The following is a 17,068-nucleotide window of genomic DNA, read 5'->3' on the forward strand; positions in this document are numbered from 1 at the left end:
TGAAATTCTGCGTGGAGCACATAAGACTTTTCATTATTTGGTTCCTCTCAGCTTCATCTCTTGCCATTCCTTTTCTGCTATAAATGCTCCAAACTGCAGAACATTCTCTCTAATATACCTTTACACAGTTTTTCCTCTTCCAGGAATATTTTTTCTCTCATTCTTCTTCTGAAATCCCATTTGCTGGGCTAATGTATGCTTTTCCTTTAAGAATGAACTCAAGTGTTAGACTATTATGTGATTAAGAAATCAACTTTTATTGTGTTAAGCCACTTAAATTTTTGACTATATTTGAGACAGCATTAGTGTTACTTTAACTAATATAGGTTATTACTTTAAATGACACAGGGACTAACAGACAAAACGGGGGACTGGCTCAAGAGAGAGAATCTACAGGGAATCCCCACTGCATAAAACTAGGACCCCAAAATATTATTCCCTCTGCATTAAGATGAACCAAGAATGACATGCCCTCCACAACAATACCAGGAAAGTTGCTTATCTTAAAATATGGTGCTGAACAGGAGCAGGGGTGGGTTGGGAAGGGAGGAGTCAATTCCCCTCAGAACTAATTATCACAAATACACCCAGCCACAGGTTTTCAGCCTGTATTCACACTGAGTAGTCTGAAAAACTTCAAGCTAAGAATTTACTTTAAAGTCACTTCCAGTTGGTAGTGCTCCCAGAAGTAAATGCAAATTCTCAACAGAGAAAGCTCCCTTCATTTCAAGAAAAATGAACTCACAGTCAAAAATCATAAAACCACAAAAAAACAAAACATCATGTGCAAAAGGCAACAGAAAGAACAAATAGCAAAACAAGATCCACAGTTATTAGAATTGCCAACTCAGAATATAAGACTATTATATTTAATATTGTTGAGAAACACTCCTCCATGAGTCTCTCTTGTTTCTGTATGTCTTGATTTCTGTGCCAAAAGATCAAGGCCTGGCTGATCTTTACCCAGATCATTTTTCAGGCCTGTGTTTGCAGCCTATTGTTAACCTTAAAGGATAAGGTAATATCTCCCATTAGGAGAAAGTGCAGGCTTACTTACTGTCTACTATAAACTGGAAAGTTTCCCAAAGTCACTGATCCTTTCCTGTGCAGGCAGGTATCTAGGCCCTGGAGGAACTGTGACATAAGGAACCAATAAAAACATGCTGACACTCTGGCTACTATTTCTTCTGTCTCTGAGACAGAGGAGTCTCATGTCTTCTTTCAGTATCTATAACTTTGGCAAGCTAACTTGCAAATAGCATAAGATCTCATAGCCTTCACAGTTCTTGACAAATCACCTTCAAAAATAAAAAATAGGAATAGAAAGCAAGACATTAAAAAATGACTAGAAAATTTTAGAAAGAACAAAATAGAACTTCTAGAAGTAAAAAATAGAATAATTGAAATTTAAAACTCAATGGTTGAGTTAAAGAGCAGATTAGATAGAACTGAAGAAAGAAGGGGCGCCTGGGTGGCTCAGTTGGTTAAGCAACTGCCTTCGGCTCAGGTCATGATCCTGGAGTCCCGGGATCGAGTCCCGCATCGGGCTACCTGCTCAGCGGGGAGTCTGCTTCTCCCTCTCCCGCTCCTCCCTCTTGTGCTCTCTCTCTCTCTCTCTCAAATAAATAAATAAAATCTTAAAAAAAAAAAAAAAAAAAGAACTGAAGAAAGAATTAGTGGATTGTAAAAGAGATCTAAAATTAATCCAAATACAACACAGAGAGGAAAAAAAATATAACCTCCAAAAGAGAGGTTAAGGGACATAAGCAAAGAGTGTGAAAAACAAACATAAATCTTGTTGGAGTTACAGAAGTAAAATGAAGCAAAAGCAATTATTTGAAAAGAAAATTACAGAGATGTTTCCAGACTGATGGAAGACAGCATTCATATATTTGGGAAGCCCTATGAATTCCAAGAGGTTAAATAAAAAGAAACCCACACCTCAACACAGAAGAATGAAACTACAAAACAGCAAAAATGTAGAGAAGATCTAGCTAGTTAGAAAAGACATTATATCCAAAGGAATAAAAAATTAGACTTTTAGCTAGTTTACAACAAAAACAATGGAAGGCAGAGAACAACGGAATATTTTTAATGTACTGAAAGAAAGTAACCTAGAAAGTAAGCCATCTAAACTATCATTCTAAGAGTAGGCTCAAAATGAAGGCATCTTCAGACAAAAAGAAAAAAGAAAAGAAAGACTCTTGCTCTAGTTAGACCCTCAGAAAAGTAAATTCTAAAAAGAGAGAGAGAGAAATTATCTAAGATGGAGTGATATACATCAAGAATTGATTAGTAAAGAATGAGATTTTCTCATTTCTCAAAGGTGAATGCCTTTTTACCAACTAGATTGAAAAAATTAAGAAATCTGACAATTACAAAAGTTGGCAAGGATATAGAATAAGATAAATGTTATGCCCTGCTGGTGGGAGTGTAAATTGGTACTGTTTTGGAAGGCAATACGGCAATAACATGCAGAACATAACTTGCACATACCCAACTACAAAATTCACCTAATAGGTATTAACCTAGAAAGATTCTTACGCATGGAACACTTATACCAGGGCACAGACATGTATAAGGATGTTCTTAGCAGATTGCTCATAATGGCAAAAAACTAAATAATTAAAATGTCCATGAACATAAATATGAATAAATAAATCATGGCATAACCACATAATGGCATATTCTTCAACAGTAAAAATTAATGAATTACTACTAAAAATCTTAGAAACATGTTGAGTGAAAGAAGTGAGTCACCAAAGAAATCAGATCTATGTCATACATATAAGACCAAATAACTAGTTTATTTAACTAAACAATATTGTGTGGGGATACATATATATTCTATAAAAACTTTTAAAAAGGTAAAGAATGATCAAACACAGACTTCAAGAAAATGGTTAACTTTGCAGGGAAAGGAGTCAAGGGGATAGGATGTGGAAGAGTCCACATATGTATTCAACAAATTGGTAAAGTTGTAGTTCTTAAGTTTGCTGTGAACTCACAAGTATCTGTTTTAATATTATACTCTATAACTTATATGTATATTATTTTGTAGATATCAAATATTATAATGTAAAGAAATTAACATTTAACAAAAAAGAAAAGGAAAAGAAAAAACTTCCTTGATCTTAGTTAACGAAAATCTTACAGCAAAGGCGTATAGGATAAAATATTGGTGAAATAGTGAGGGTGAACTATTGAAGCATGCCCGTTAAAGTCAATAATTAGACAAGATATTCACTGGATAGCATAAAGATGTTGATACTCCCCAAATTAATCAACAAACGTATTTCAATCCCAATCAAATTTCCAGCAGACTTTGCTTTTTCTTCGTATTCATGGAACCTAACAAGCTCATCCTAAATTCATATCAAAAATATAAGTTCCAAAAACAGCCAAAACAATTTTTAAAAGCAATAATTCAGTGGAGAGACATGCCCAATTAGATATCCATGTTTCCTTTAAAGCTAAAACAGTTGAGGGAGTATTACATCAACAGAGAGAGTATGTAAAGAAATATGATACATGAGAACATTACCAACTAAAGAAGAAATTATGGACATTCAAAAATGGTGCTGGGATAATTGATTATCCATATGGGAAAATTCATGTTAAAACAATAAAATCCCACTTCAAAACAATCAGATCAGCCAATATTTAAAGGTCTGACAAAATCAGTAACTGATGAAGATACAGAGCAGGGGGAATTCTCATATGCTGCTAGTGGGGATATAAACTCATGTCCTCATCTTGGAAACCAATCTGATAATAACTAGTAAAACTGAAGGTTTTCATACTTTATAATCCAGCAGGCCACTTCCAGGTGTCTATGCTAATGAAATGTACTACACTACCTTCTACTGAAAAAAAACTAAAAGTTAGTAAGAGAACAGATAAACAAATTTGATTCAATCAACAGAATATAAAGAACAGTAAAATGTGAATAAGCTAGAACTACACGTATCAACCACAGAAAACAGATAAGGTAGAAACCAAATGTTAAAAAAAAAAAAGGAAGATATAGAAGTAGATATATAGTATAAAACATACAAAATTGAAAAGATGTAAATCAATACTATATATTGGATATGTGGATAACAGGTATGTACCATATATATTGAAATATGCATAAGAATGGTGAATGCCTAATTCAGGAAAGGGATAACCTGGGGGAAAGAGGGAGAAGAATAAAATTGGGTGGCAGAACCAGCACAAGGGTGAGGCAAGCAAGGCACTTCAAAATATAAGGATGCATTAACTCTCAAGTTCGTGCAAATGCAGGACATAAACCTAAGAGTGAGTGCTTCCTTAAATTTTGTGCCCTCGGCACCTCACTTATCTGACCCGAGTCTTGGTCCTATTAGATGGGTTATGTAGAGACCTCAACTGCTCTCTGTGGAGTTTTATTCCTTTAAAAAAAAAAAAATCTGTTGGGCAAGTATCCCTACAGAGAGGGTTTACATTTGCTTGGGCAGTATTCTCATGTTTAAGACTGCACTTGTTAAGTTACTTTCTTGAACTGGAATTGTCACGACATGTGGATATTAGACATTTGGACTCCAAACACAAGTGCTGTGAGGACTTGCTATAATGATCTCTCATGGAAGATTCTTTTTCTCTTTACAGAATAACCAGGAAAAAGACATGTGACTGAGCTTGGCAGTGAGCCCCCCTCTCCCATGGCTTTGCATCTTGAGTAGATACCTGTGAGAATAAAGAGAGGGTGGGGGAAAGATTGGAATTTATACCAGGGGTAGTGCCCTGAGCAGTTCTTACTGATTTGGCTCCTGTCTTCTTTCCAAGCCTAGTTTTCAAAGCGTCCCATCAATTCTGTGAGCCTCCCAATATCCTCCAATAATTTCCCATTTTGCTTAAATTAGTCAGAATCAATTTCTGTTCCTTGCAACCAAAGAGCCCTAATGATACACTGAGCCTCATGCTGTCAAACAATGAATCTATATAATTCCACTTGTTATGATTGATCCTTAGGAATTAACTTTCTCACCATGATTTTGTTTCCCATTTAGGATTGGCAGGATTCTACAAGGAGAATGTCTACCTGTATGTTTTAAGCCCTACCTGTCAGTGCCACCTCTTTTGGTTAAGTCACTGCAGAGTTATTTTTTTTTTTTTTAAGATTTTATTTATTTATTTGAGAGAGAGAGAATGAGAGAGACAGCACATGAGAGGGGGGAGGGTCAGAGGGAGAAGCAGACTCCCTGCCGAGCAGGGAGCCCGATGTGGGACTCGATCCAGGGACTCCAGGATCATGACCTGAGCCGAAGGCAGTCGCTTAACCAACTGAGCCACCCAGGCGCCCACTGCAGAGTTATTAATGTCCAAGGAATACACTCCTAACTTACTGTTCTCCATTCATGGTTGGCCCCTGAATTAAAAATTTGCCAAGCTGGCCTGTGGTGCTCACTACACTAAGAACTAGAGTCTCAAGTCAAAGAAAATCCATCATTGTACCAACTGAGTCATTTAGAGTTGTCTTACCTCCTCTGTCTTTAAAACTTCCCATATCCGAGCATGATCTTCCACCAACCAGTGTCCTGTGCTCTCTACCTTGTTGGAAAGTTTGAATTTAGACACCACTTGCATAGGCTCTCCCACAGGTTTATCCTCCATCTTGAAAGAGCCAGACAGGAGGCATTACGGATCTGTGAGGAAGAATAAAGTGTGATCCAGGTTAAAACATTAATTAGCAAAAAAAAAAAAAAAGATATGAAAGCAAATTCTCATGCTTGATTTGTGGATAATGAGACCACTGAGGAAGGTGTCACAATAGACATCAACTTTCATGGCCCCTTTTTATATTTTAAATATTCATTATTGTTATTTTAATGCAGGTTTCTGGAGGCAGGGGTGCATTCTGATGAGGTGATAGAAATTTTACAGCAAAGGAAGAAGCATCATCTGCCTATTATCCCTATTTGTCACTGGCCCCCTCAGGAGGCGAGATGGAAATGGGTGGATGTAAGAGAAGCCTGAGTGAAGTTTCTTCGTATTTCCATGCCGTGTGTTGCATGTGGAAGAAGTATTGGCGTCAGGAGTCTTCCTCTTCAAACACCTATTGGGTACTTGTTTATTTGAGGCTCCATGCTAGGCATACACAAATCATTTGGTAGTTTGGCTCTTAACCTTAAGAAGTGTAGTGTCTCGGGCAGAAAGGGTTGTAAACAAGTAATCACAATATGGTATATTACTGCATTGTGTGCTCAGTGCCACAATCATCATTTTTTTCAAACTGCAATGGAAACACAGAGAAATAGTCCCTTAGACATTTGATTAGGTGTGTTACTTTCCTGAGCCTTAGTTTCAGCAGCAGTTGCTGTAAAGACAATATTTTAGAATTGATACCAATTCCATAAAGTCTACTTCCTTGACATCTTTCCATCCGCCCCTGGCTTGTTTGAAATCACATGGTGCCTGCTCCACGCCATCTTGTCCTAAGGAATCTCCTTGCCTCCATTCAAGTCTGCCTAAATCTATCCTTCTCAGGGTAATTTTTTTTAAAAAAGTAAATCTGATAATGATATCCCACCTACCTAAAACTTTCCCTAGAGAATAAAATCCTAACTCCTCAAAATGGCAACCATAGCCCTCCCTTCCTCCACCATACCCTGCTGCCTCCTCAGCCACTGTTTCAGCCTTCTGAAGGTACATATGCATCTCAAATACATCCAGTACCTTTAGGCTTTGTTTGTGACATCTTCTCCCACCCCCACTCCATGGGAATAAAGCCCCCCTCCTCCTTTGTTACTCCCTCTAGATACTCTGGAAAGATGTCTATTGTGCCACCTGTAACACTTCATTATATTTATTTGCTTTCAACTCTATTTCCACCTTCTGGTCTTTTAAGCATCTTGACACTAGAGATGGCATCATATACAGAGTAAGTACTAAACAAATGTTTGATGAATTAGTTAATTCAGTAAATCATGAGAATCCGGTGAAAATGGGGCAGCAGATCCAATATATTCAAATAACAGATGTAAAAGTCAAATTACCTCTTCTCTTTCGCCTTTTTATTGATTTATTTACTGGGCTGTAAGGTCTTCATGAGAAAGAGCCAAGTCTAACCTTCATCATGCATCCCCAAGCTGCTAATTGCTCATTAGTTAACAATAGACTAGTTTTCATGGAAATGTCTTCAAGGAATGGAGCACATCTGCAAAAAAGCAGGTCTTATGCTCACATAACCTACTGCCCAAGTAAAAGTAAACAGAAATGAGTATTGATAAGCAGAGCAGCGTTGGTTGGTCAGAGGATTTGAGAAAAGCCTCTTCGGCAGCAGACTTCCTTCTCTGCCTCACGCGCTCCATCTGGAAACCGTGGAGAGAAAGCCATCTGCTTGCAGAGAGCCATGATGAGGAAACTGCTAACCAAAACCACCCCACAGTCCCTACACACATGCAGCACTGAATACAATCCTACTAGGAAGCAGGAAACAAAACCTTCATAATTAATGAACAAAGTTCATGTGAGAGGATATGCTAATAAATGATGCTGACACATACAGGCAAGGAAATAAACAAAGCAAAGTCATGTGGAGGTTTCAGTCCAAAAAAAGGAAATTAAAATAAACAGGCACAATGGAAACCCGCCAGATTAGTAGGGAAGGAAATTCCATCATTGTTATTGGAGATAATACTGTAAACAACAAATAATAAATCAAAACAAAGTGGAAAAACTACAGAAAAGGGTTTGGGCTCTATCCTCTGCCAATCAGGGAAACCTAACTGGACAAAATAGGCGAACTACAAATCTCAGGGCAAACAATGGAACATCTGTAAGTGTAATGTGTCCCGGTGACCCCATGGCTTTCACTCCACTGCTGCCCACAGCTGCTTTCTCATCACTACAGTGTGGGTGAGAGTTGGCAAATTTTCAGTATCGGAGACTGAACTCTAGTGTGTACTGACTTCCCACAGATTGTTCCTTGCCCTGTTTGGGAAGAAGATGCAATTGAATGAGTTGTAAACCATTACAAGGTCCTTGGGAACTAAGGATGGAAGCAGAGAGATAGCCAGCTCCTAGGACGCCCTTCACGCATTTTGAGATCCTCCACCCCATCTGAGACTTGAGGTCTTTTCACCCATCCTCAGTACCTCTCCTCACTCACACACACAAAAACCATATATGCAACATATATTGAGCTCTCATTGCATACCAGCCACCATGCTAAGATTTTCCACGTTATCTCTACACCATACAATGACCCTGTAAGGTAGACTTCACCATTTTACAGCTATGACAAATTAGATGCAAGGCAGCTAAGTAACTTTAATATGCTGCTGGAAAGCAGTAGAGGTCCCAAGTTTATGCTTTCTCTCCTATGTCAGGTCAGCAGAACTTCAACCCCACACCCCCAACCCCATCACTGGTAGAATGAGACCACCCTCTCCTGCTCTCTCCCCCATGGATTAGAGTTAAAGTGTTAGTGTCTTAGCCAACTGGCCCAGTAGTGCCCACTTGAGAGGCGGTCACGTCTGATGAGTATACAGGGAAGAGTGGGATAGATACAGAGAGGGAAACATCCTGGGAAAATAGATCATTCCTTTTCCTTTTTATTCCCATCTCAACTTCTTTTCTTTTTTTCTGTTTTTTTTTTTTTAAGTACTCTCTACCCCAATGTGGGGCTTGAACGCACAACCCCAAGATCAAGAGTCCCATGCTCCACCGACTGAGCCAGCCAGGTGCCCCACCCCTATCTCAACTTCTGACCAGGGCAGCCTTTATAGGTGTGACCTGCACAGTCACACAGCACCGCATGCTCAGAAGTGTCCCAGGTTTGGCTGACTGCTCCATCATTGTCTTGAACTTCTTAATTTTTGCACAAAAAGCCCTACATTTCATTTTGCACTGGGCCACCAAATTATATAGCTAATCCTACTGATGACCCACCTTTTTCCTCTTCACATCTAAAGTTCTACTCCATACCTTCTTTAAACAATTCATACATTTATTTATAGGTTTCTCATTTCCCTAAAATGAGCTAGAAGTCTATATAGTGGGGTCATTTTTCATTAGAATTAAAACAAGAGGCATATGTAGACCTTCTTCTACCTCTGATACACTGCATATCTTAGAGTTGAACTCCTGCCTTCTTTCTTAAAACATGTGGTCAAGGCTCACAAGCCAACTTCCAAGCATATACCACTAATATAAGCCCATTCAATGAATAAGATGAAATCACTATAAACCTAAAGGCAGAATCTTCAATTCCACTTAATAATTGGTCTAAGATATCATAAGCCTGTGACCTTTTTTTGGGAATCAGTTTTGAAGAACTGTCATCCTAAAATACCTAATACCCAAAACAAAACAAAACAGAACTGTCATCCTAAAATACCTAATACCCAAAACAAAACAAAACAGAACTGTCATCCTAAAATACCTAATACCCAAAACAAAACAAAGCATCTCCTAGATGGTGAGATCACCCTTAAGTTAGAGGGGGGTAGAGAAAAGAACCTGTATGTAGAGAAAGGCAAATATCTGATCAGAGAACACAGAAGCAAAATTTAGCTCAAAATTGTAAAAAGAAAATTGCTGGAGAAATGCCTTTTCCAATTGTAAGAGGGTCGTGACTGTATACTGTCTCTAATTCATGAAACGGAAAAGTAAAATAAGAACAGGGAAGACAAGTCTGCTGGAATGGAAGACAGATGCTTTCACTTGACACTGAGAAACAACCTGCAGATGAGAAAAGCCATGTGAGGGTTCTTAAGATCACTTTGCTCCAAATCCTAGAGCCCTACCATTCCCACGAAAGCTTAAAGGTTTATGTTTTTTTTTTCAGTTTGGTTAAATCCAAAGACCATCGTCTTTTTTTTTTTTTTAAGAGGGAGAGAGAGAGCACATGAGTGGGATGGTGGGGGAGGGACAGAGGGAGAGGGAGAGAGAGAATCTTAAGCAGGCTCCACACCCAGAGAGGAGCCTGATGCCGCATGAGCCGAAATCAAGAGTTGGAGGCTTAACCGACTCAGCCACCAAGGCGACCCAGGGGCTAATCTTAAAAACATAAGTATTAAGTGATAATCTAAGAACAAAAACATTTGACATTACTAGTGTCTGTTCCTGTGATTTGATAAAAATTATCTATAATTCTCATGAATGCAACCTTTTTGAAGCATGGCTTTAAAAATAAGTGCTAGGGTACAATTTCACTGAAATCTGTATTTATTTTATTAATCCCCATGTTGGCCTTGGTTTGACAAGTCAGTCTTGACTTTATTGAATTTGACTTTCCCTTCCATCTTAGTAAATAATATATGAGACATCCCTCTGTATCATTATCTTTTTTCCCTCCCTCTCCCCTTTCCATTTTTTCAGAAGGAAATATTCAGAACCTACTTAATATTCAGAACCTTACTGGGATGGTTTGGTATTTCTAGCCTTTGTCTAGTAAAGCCATGCTTCTCTTCTGACCCTACAGATTCCATCGTATGCACTGATAATACAGCATTTCTATTTGATTCCCTTACACATACACTCTTGCTTCTGCCTAAAAAAAAAAAAAAAGAAAAAACTTTTTATTTTTTACCTCAACTCAGATTTCTTCTCATCTTGAAGATGTCTGGTATTTGCCCTGTTCCAGTCTTTTCCCACGATTACTAGTGTTTCTGCCATTTCTTTCATTCTACCTTTTCTCATCCTCATTCTGCTTCCTAATGAGCTCAGCTTCTGTGCAGATGAGACAGGCTTCCTTACCTCTGGTTATCTTCAACTCTTTCACCCGAACATCTATGTATCAAGAACAGTCTTTGCATTTTAGTTTTATTTACAGGGTTGAGAATGGCATGGTACAGAGAGCACTGGAATACCAGTCAGAAGACCTGGGTTCAAATCATAAGACTGCAGTAAGTTCTCTATGTAACGCTTGGGCAAACCATTTCACTGTTCTCAGCCTCAGGTTCCTCATCTTTAATATGAATAAATAGACCATAACACCGCTAAGCCCCCTTACAGATATAATAAAATAAAGTACTCACCTCTCCCCGCCAAATATAGAAAGCAAAACTAATGTGCACTGAAGTATTTTTCTAGTAGAACTGAGGGATTTATATTACCAAACACAACAGTAAAAAGCTGTGATTTCTATGGGTCCCTCACATATTGTACTTATTCCCAAATGATGCATGCATTCACGACTCAAAAGTCAAACAGTAGGAAATTATGATAGCCCCTTGGCATTCATGGATTGAACACCTGAGTTGTGACTCTTCAGGAACAATTCAAAATTCTCTAATGTGTAAATCTGCAGAGGCTTTGTAAGGCTGGTGTTTGGATGAGCTCAATGATCCTTAGCATCCAAATCCTGGTTCGGGGGTAGACATCTCTAAGCATGACTGCTACTGTGGTATTCATAAACTGGGGCATCCAAGGAAGTCTGAAGATACAGCCTTCCCAGTTTTGGGGTGCATCATAGTGGTCTCTTCCTTCTGAAAACAGAGACAGAAGCAGCTGTCCAGAATCTAAGATTTCTGCCCAGAAATGGAGACTGGAGCATGGACAGACACCAGACAGGAAGAACTCCAGGGAGTTGTGGCATAGATTTCTAGCGCTGAGCAGCTTTCCTCCTGGAAAAGCAAGCATGTCAGATTGCTTCAGAGCAATACTGAAAAGTCGGCTGTGTTTGAAGTGACAGTTGATGTCAATGTATTAGGAAGGAAACAGATCGTCATTTTCTCCTCCTCTTTGGAAACCCACCAGCACTCTAGTCTCTATAAGGCAATTCACTTAGAGTCTGCATATTGGTTTCTTTTGCTCCTCTCGATTTACTCTGGCCTCCCCCGCTGGACTGCCAGGTCTTTGAGAGACTGAACCTAAACGTATCCTATTCCTTCAATTTTTTTAAAAAAGCTCAATCACCCTTTAAAAAAAATGATTTTATTTTCCTTCCACTAAAAAAGAAAAATACTTCACTGGAATAACAGTTTAAGCATTTACTATTATGATGTATTTTGGAACAAATGTCAATCATTGGGCAACCATTTTCAAAGGAATTTTAATTATGTCCCGTCTTACTGACCACTGAGCAAGGTTGTACAATAGAGGCTATGGAATCAGAATGACTTTCTCTGAGAGCAACTGTCTCCTGTTAAATGTAGAACATTGAAGGAGTGCAAGACATTCCTGCTTCACTCGAATTGATAGTTTTTTTTTTTTTTTATTTTTTTTTTAAAGATTTTATTTATTTATTTGACAGAGAGAGACACAGCGAGAGAGGGAACACAAGCAGGGGGAGTGGGAGAGGGAGAAGCAGGCTCCCTGCGGAGCAGGGAGCCCGATGCGGGGCTCGATCCCAGGACCCGGGATCATGACCTGAGCCGAAGGCAGACGCTTAACGACTGAGCCACCCAGGCGCCACCGAATTGATAGTTTTTAAAGGCTGGTCCATCTGCACTGCAGACTTTATGCGATACCAACCCCCCGCCTCCCCCCCCTCCCCCAACTGATAGTACTTGGCAGAAGTTTTTAATAATAACTCAAAAAAAGAAAAACCCAGACTGAGTTTGTACTACCCTTGTGAACCTCCCTGGAGAAATGTTGCTCTTTGCTCAGCAATTCCTGCTCAGCACAGAAAGCCAACACAAGGAAAACAGCTGGGCTCCCTTCCTGGTCCCCCGATCAGAGTGGGCAGTCTGGAAACAGATCTGCAAAAGCAGACGTGGGGGAGGGAGAGGGACGATACCTAAACAGAATAGAGCCCGAGATCAGGAAGAATCCTTCAGCGTTGTAAGAGAGACAGAAAGAATTCTAAGGAACTGAATTTTTTTATGGTCTGCATTTTTACTACAATAAAAAGCTCAGCGATTCTGTTGCTTGAAAAGCTAAGGAGATGAAACCGTAAATCACATGACTGTCCCAGGCTCAAATGTTTCACAATTCTGTGGACTCCAGCTTTAACTGGCTGAATGAGGGCAAAATGCAAAAACCATCAGGGGAGCATCACACAGTTCAATAATCACAGGCTAATCTTTATCTTCGAGTTGAAGGAAGTCAAGCTGACTCAGGTCGGAGTCATTCTTTAGGTACCAACAATAACCACAGCAATGCCGTGGCGAGGTAGCATTCACAGTGCCAGGCCCTGGACTTGCCCATCACGAGCATCAGTGCATCCTCACAGCAGCCTAGGAAAAGCTCAGATCAAGAGAGATGAAGGAACAAGCCTAGAGTTTCTGTCGAGCCCTCCGGACCCCAGAGCTGGGTCTTTACCGAGACACAGGCTGCCACACCATAATCGCCTGTGTTCCACTTACAAAAGGTGAAAAATCTGAATTCGCAGGAATCTGAGCTCTTGAAAGGATTCGGAGGTGGGCTTCTCATAAGAGCAATGCCAAAAGCTGAAAATATTACATTCAGGGAAGGAAGTCTGTCGAGTTTATCAGTTAACACACAAGATCATTTTAACTAACTTCCAAGGAGACTGGCCTTTCCACATCTCGGGTTAAAGAGCAGTCTGTTCTCAATCTTTTACTTGACTAAAAACAGAAGTCTAATCTACTTAATTACAGTCACTTTACTAGGCTATAGGATAACAGCAGGTCCTGGGGGGGCGGGGATCTCTTTTAAGAAAACACTTCTGGGAGAAGCATGGACAGTGACTTGGCACTAGGCCAATCCTTATTCTCTTTCTTAGTCTCTAAGCAGCAAGGACACCATGACTTTTCCAAATACAATGTATTCTCCCCCCCATATATTCTTAATTACAACTCTTCTTTCATTAGATCAGATAACATCTTGCCCCACATGAACGACTCTGATTAGTTTCATATAGTAATGATTAAATCTCGTTGGTACTGCTAAATACCCAGACACCAATTTGCTAGACTAACTAGGTACAGGAAGCTTTATAATGAGGGCAGCATCTTCATTTTCATCTAACTATGTTGTTTCTTCCCTGATCTTGACCTCTAAAAGCATAAATGCCCGTAAGTGAGGCTAAGGCCGAAGGAATGGGTCCAATATTCATCCAGCATGGGGGAGGGAGGGATCTCTGTGTGTTGTGTTAGGGAGACTTCTCCCATTGGCTCACATTGTTTACTTTCTTCTCAGCTTTTTTGGTCTGTACCCACAATATAACATGGTAAACTTATCCCATATGGGATCAAAAACTCAATGACCCAAATGGACACAGAAACATTAAAGAGACAACGAAGTGGAGGAGAAACCCCTAGAGATGCTGCTTCCTGACTCTTGACTCTTGCATAGATCTAGTGGGCTTGTCCCCTGGTGATCTGTGTGTCCTGAGCGAACGCAACAAAAAGTCGAAGCTATTATCTTCTGGAATTCCAAGAAACCCTCCCAAAGACTTGAGCTTGCTGTAGCATAATGACATTTTTATCAGGAAAGGCAGCGATGTTGGTCATGTTTCATGTACATTGGAAAAGATGCAATCATTATTTTCGAATATTTTTATTCAATATATTCAACTGTTTTCAGTCTTTTAGTGAACTCAGTGAGGCCGCTCAACTTCTCTGTTTCTTCCATGTTTGTTTTGTCTCATGTCAAGCTCTGTACCCACATGCCATAGACGAATGGTCCTGCATTTGTGGGTATGTGTATTGGTTTCCAGGCTGCTATAGAACTTACCCTCTATATAGTAGTCACTAAGGATAAAAATAGTCACTAAGGATAAAACGCTCACATTATTTTGGAGTGAACCAAAAGATCTGAAGCCTAAATGAGACAAACCTAAAACCAAATTCTATTCCCAAATCCCAAACAAATTTCCAAAACATATTTGAAAACTAATTTGCATGGCAAGAGTCAGGAGTGTTTTCAACTCAGCTTGTGGGGAAGGCCTTGCTGGGATAGATTAAATAGTTACTGAAGTTGAGCCTACTTTTTCTTTAAAATTGCAACCATTCCCAGCAGAGCCAAGCCTGGATTTCTCATCAGGCCTTCAGAACAGCACCAGCCATCCATCACCGACTTTTCAAAGGCTGCACTAAATGCCTTGTGTACCTCCGCCGGGTTTCTGCGTTTGGTCCGAGGTTACGTTTTCACTAAGGCCAAGGAAGGGTTAGAGCTTTGACAGATGTAGTCGTGGTCTGATTGGCCCATTTTATCTGCCCTTTTACGGACACATACGGTATTTCAGAGCCGAATTTGTGAAATGTCTCCATTTTGAGAGCAGTAAATGAGGGCTGGATGGAATGTGGGGCTTGAGAACTCTGTTTGGTATGGTTCTAGTTTCAGAGGCACTGAATCCACCACGGCATCTGTCTGAGGAGAAAAAGGGTCATTTCCTTCTGTATCACTGTTCCATTCCAACTGGGTTGTAGTTTCTTTTCTCTTTCTTTTATTTTTCCCTTCTTAAACTTTCACAGGACTTTCCACTTCCCCTGGTGTTTGCATTGACCACAGCTTGACCTTGCTATTTCCAATAAACCAAAGTAGAAACTGAATGAGATGGTGTCTTGGATTCAGACCTCTTAGCATGATAGCAATTGTGCAAATATACCACTCAGCATCCCCAATTTCCTAGCTGAGGGGTCAATGGGCCGATATGACTCACCACAGCAAGTGGCGACTTCCAGGGAATATGATGGTCAGGTTGCTTTGACCCCACTCAGCACGGTGCTATGCGCAGGAGGGAAGGGAAGTCCGTAGCATTTTACTTGGCTAGAGCCTAATCATTGGGCCAGGTTTATATGAGGCAGGGACACAAAAGATCAATAAACCTAGGAACTCCTTTTACCAGCCTACGTGCTTGCAGTTCTGAATCCAAATCACTGCGAAGTCCGTAATCACAGGAAGAGAAAAAGAAAGATTTCAAAAGGATAGGATACATCTCACAGATACATTTCCAAATGCTGGATAAGTGTTAGATATGCACAAGTGCGTTACAGTGAGAGCTCTGTGAGCCAAGTATTAATTCCCCATTAGAAGACACTGAAGCCCCGCAGAGTTAGGGGAACTGCCCAGGATCACACAGCAGAATGCAAATTTGAAAACAGATCTGTCTGGCTCCGAACACAGCTACCCTTTCCATTCTGTCGTGGCGCTTCCCAAATTTCACAGACTTGTGGCCATGTTAACTTTTAGCTTTGTAACTTTAATGCTTAAAGAGAAACACTACCTCTTTGCCCTCAGGTTGCAGGGGAAAAGCCAAGAGGGTTATTAGAATTTGTTTCCTTATCTATGCTTCCTTATCTGCCAAAGCTGAGAGTCAGCTTCTTCCTCCCTCCTTTCCAGTCCCCTCTGCCGCCTCTTCCACTTTCTCGGGTGCCGAACATGCTCCCGGGACCAGCCCTGCCCTTCCAGACTTAAACAACTATTTCCCTATTTTTAAAAAGTGGCAGAAAACAGAAGCAAAAAATTGACTTTGTCATTTCTTTCACTTCTCATTCACATATGTAAATTTTTGCTACAAAAGTATGGTGATCTGTAGTCCAAGTTGTTTTTTTTTAAGACTCTCTTTAAAACAACATATGGAACCTATTACAGTACTCACTGACTTCTTCACTTTTGCTTCTGCTCTGGAGGGTGATGGGTTTATGATTTACAGCTCAAGTGAATGCAGTTCTTGGGTTCATTGCCCCAGTTTGATTGCGGTTGACATTGATTCTGGATACCAGAGAGATTTTAATTGTTAACTTTATTGTAGACTGAAAAGTGATTTACATGCTAGTGAAGCTTAAGCTGGCTCAGAATCTCAACTTCTATATGCTCAGTCCATTTCTGCACTGCAGGCTGGACCACAAGAAAATATGGGGTTTTCTTCTTTTATTCTTTTGTGTGCCCTAAAAAGGAATCTCAAGCTAGTTACTTTATAGCTATAACATCACAAGAAGGATGAAGTATGGTGAAATCAGCCCAAATAATTTTCAGGTCTTCCTTGAGAACTAAGTGCATCGATTAAGTCGGCCTAGAAATCTGTCAACAGGCTGCCTGGGTGAAGGTTGATTAACTCTCTCTCTCCTTCTGTCTCCTTGCCACAGACCTCCAGAGTTGTTTAGATTCTACTCCATTTCCTACTGGACCAATTCGTCAAGAATAAGTGCTGTATTCTCCAAGTTAGAAGCTGGCAACACTAGCCTTCCAT

General features: G+C 39.9%; 1 protein-coding gene across 5 annotated transcripts in view; it reads right to left on the reverse strand.

Moving 5' to 3' along the window:
• Positions 1-17,068, reverse strand: part of RGL1 (ral guanine nucleotide dissociation stimulator like 1) — a 242,914-nt gene that overhangs the window by 153,982 nt on the left and 71,864 nt on the right. For all 5 annotated transcript variants that reach the window (XM_078078068.1, XM_078078067.1, XM_036076690.2 and 2 more), the window contains one exon: positions 5,506-5,669. In XM_078078068.1, the coding sequence (XP_077934194.1) occupies positions 5,506-5,637 (132 nt within the window). In that variant the 5' untranslated portion in view covers positions 5,638-5,669. The remainder of the gene's footprint in view (positions 1-5,505; positions 5,670-17,068) is intronic.

This window comes from Halichoerus grypus, chromosome 7 (genome assembly GCF_964656455.1).
Source record: "Halichoerus grypus chromosome 7, mHalGry1.hap1.1, whole genome shotgun sequence".
Taxonomy (NCBI): Eukaryota; Metazoa; Chordata; class Mammalia; order Carnivora; family Phocidae; genus Halichoerus; species Halichoerus grypus.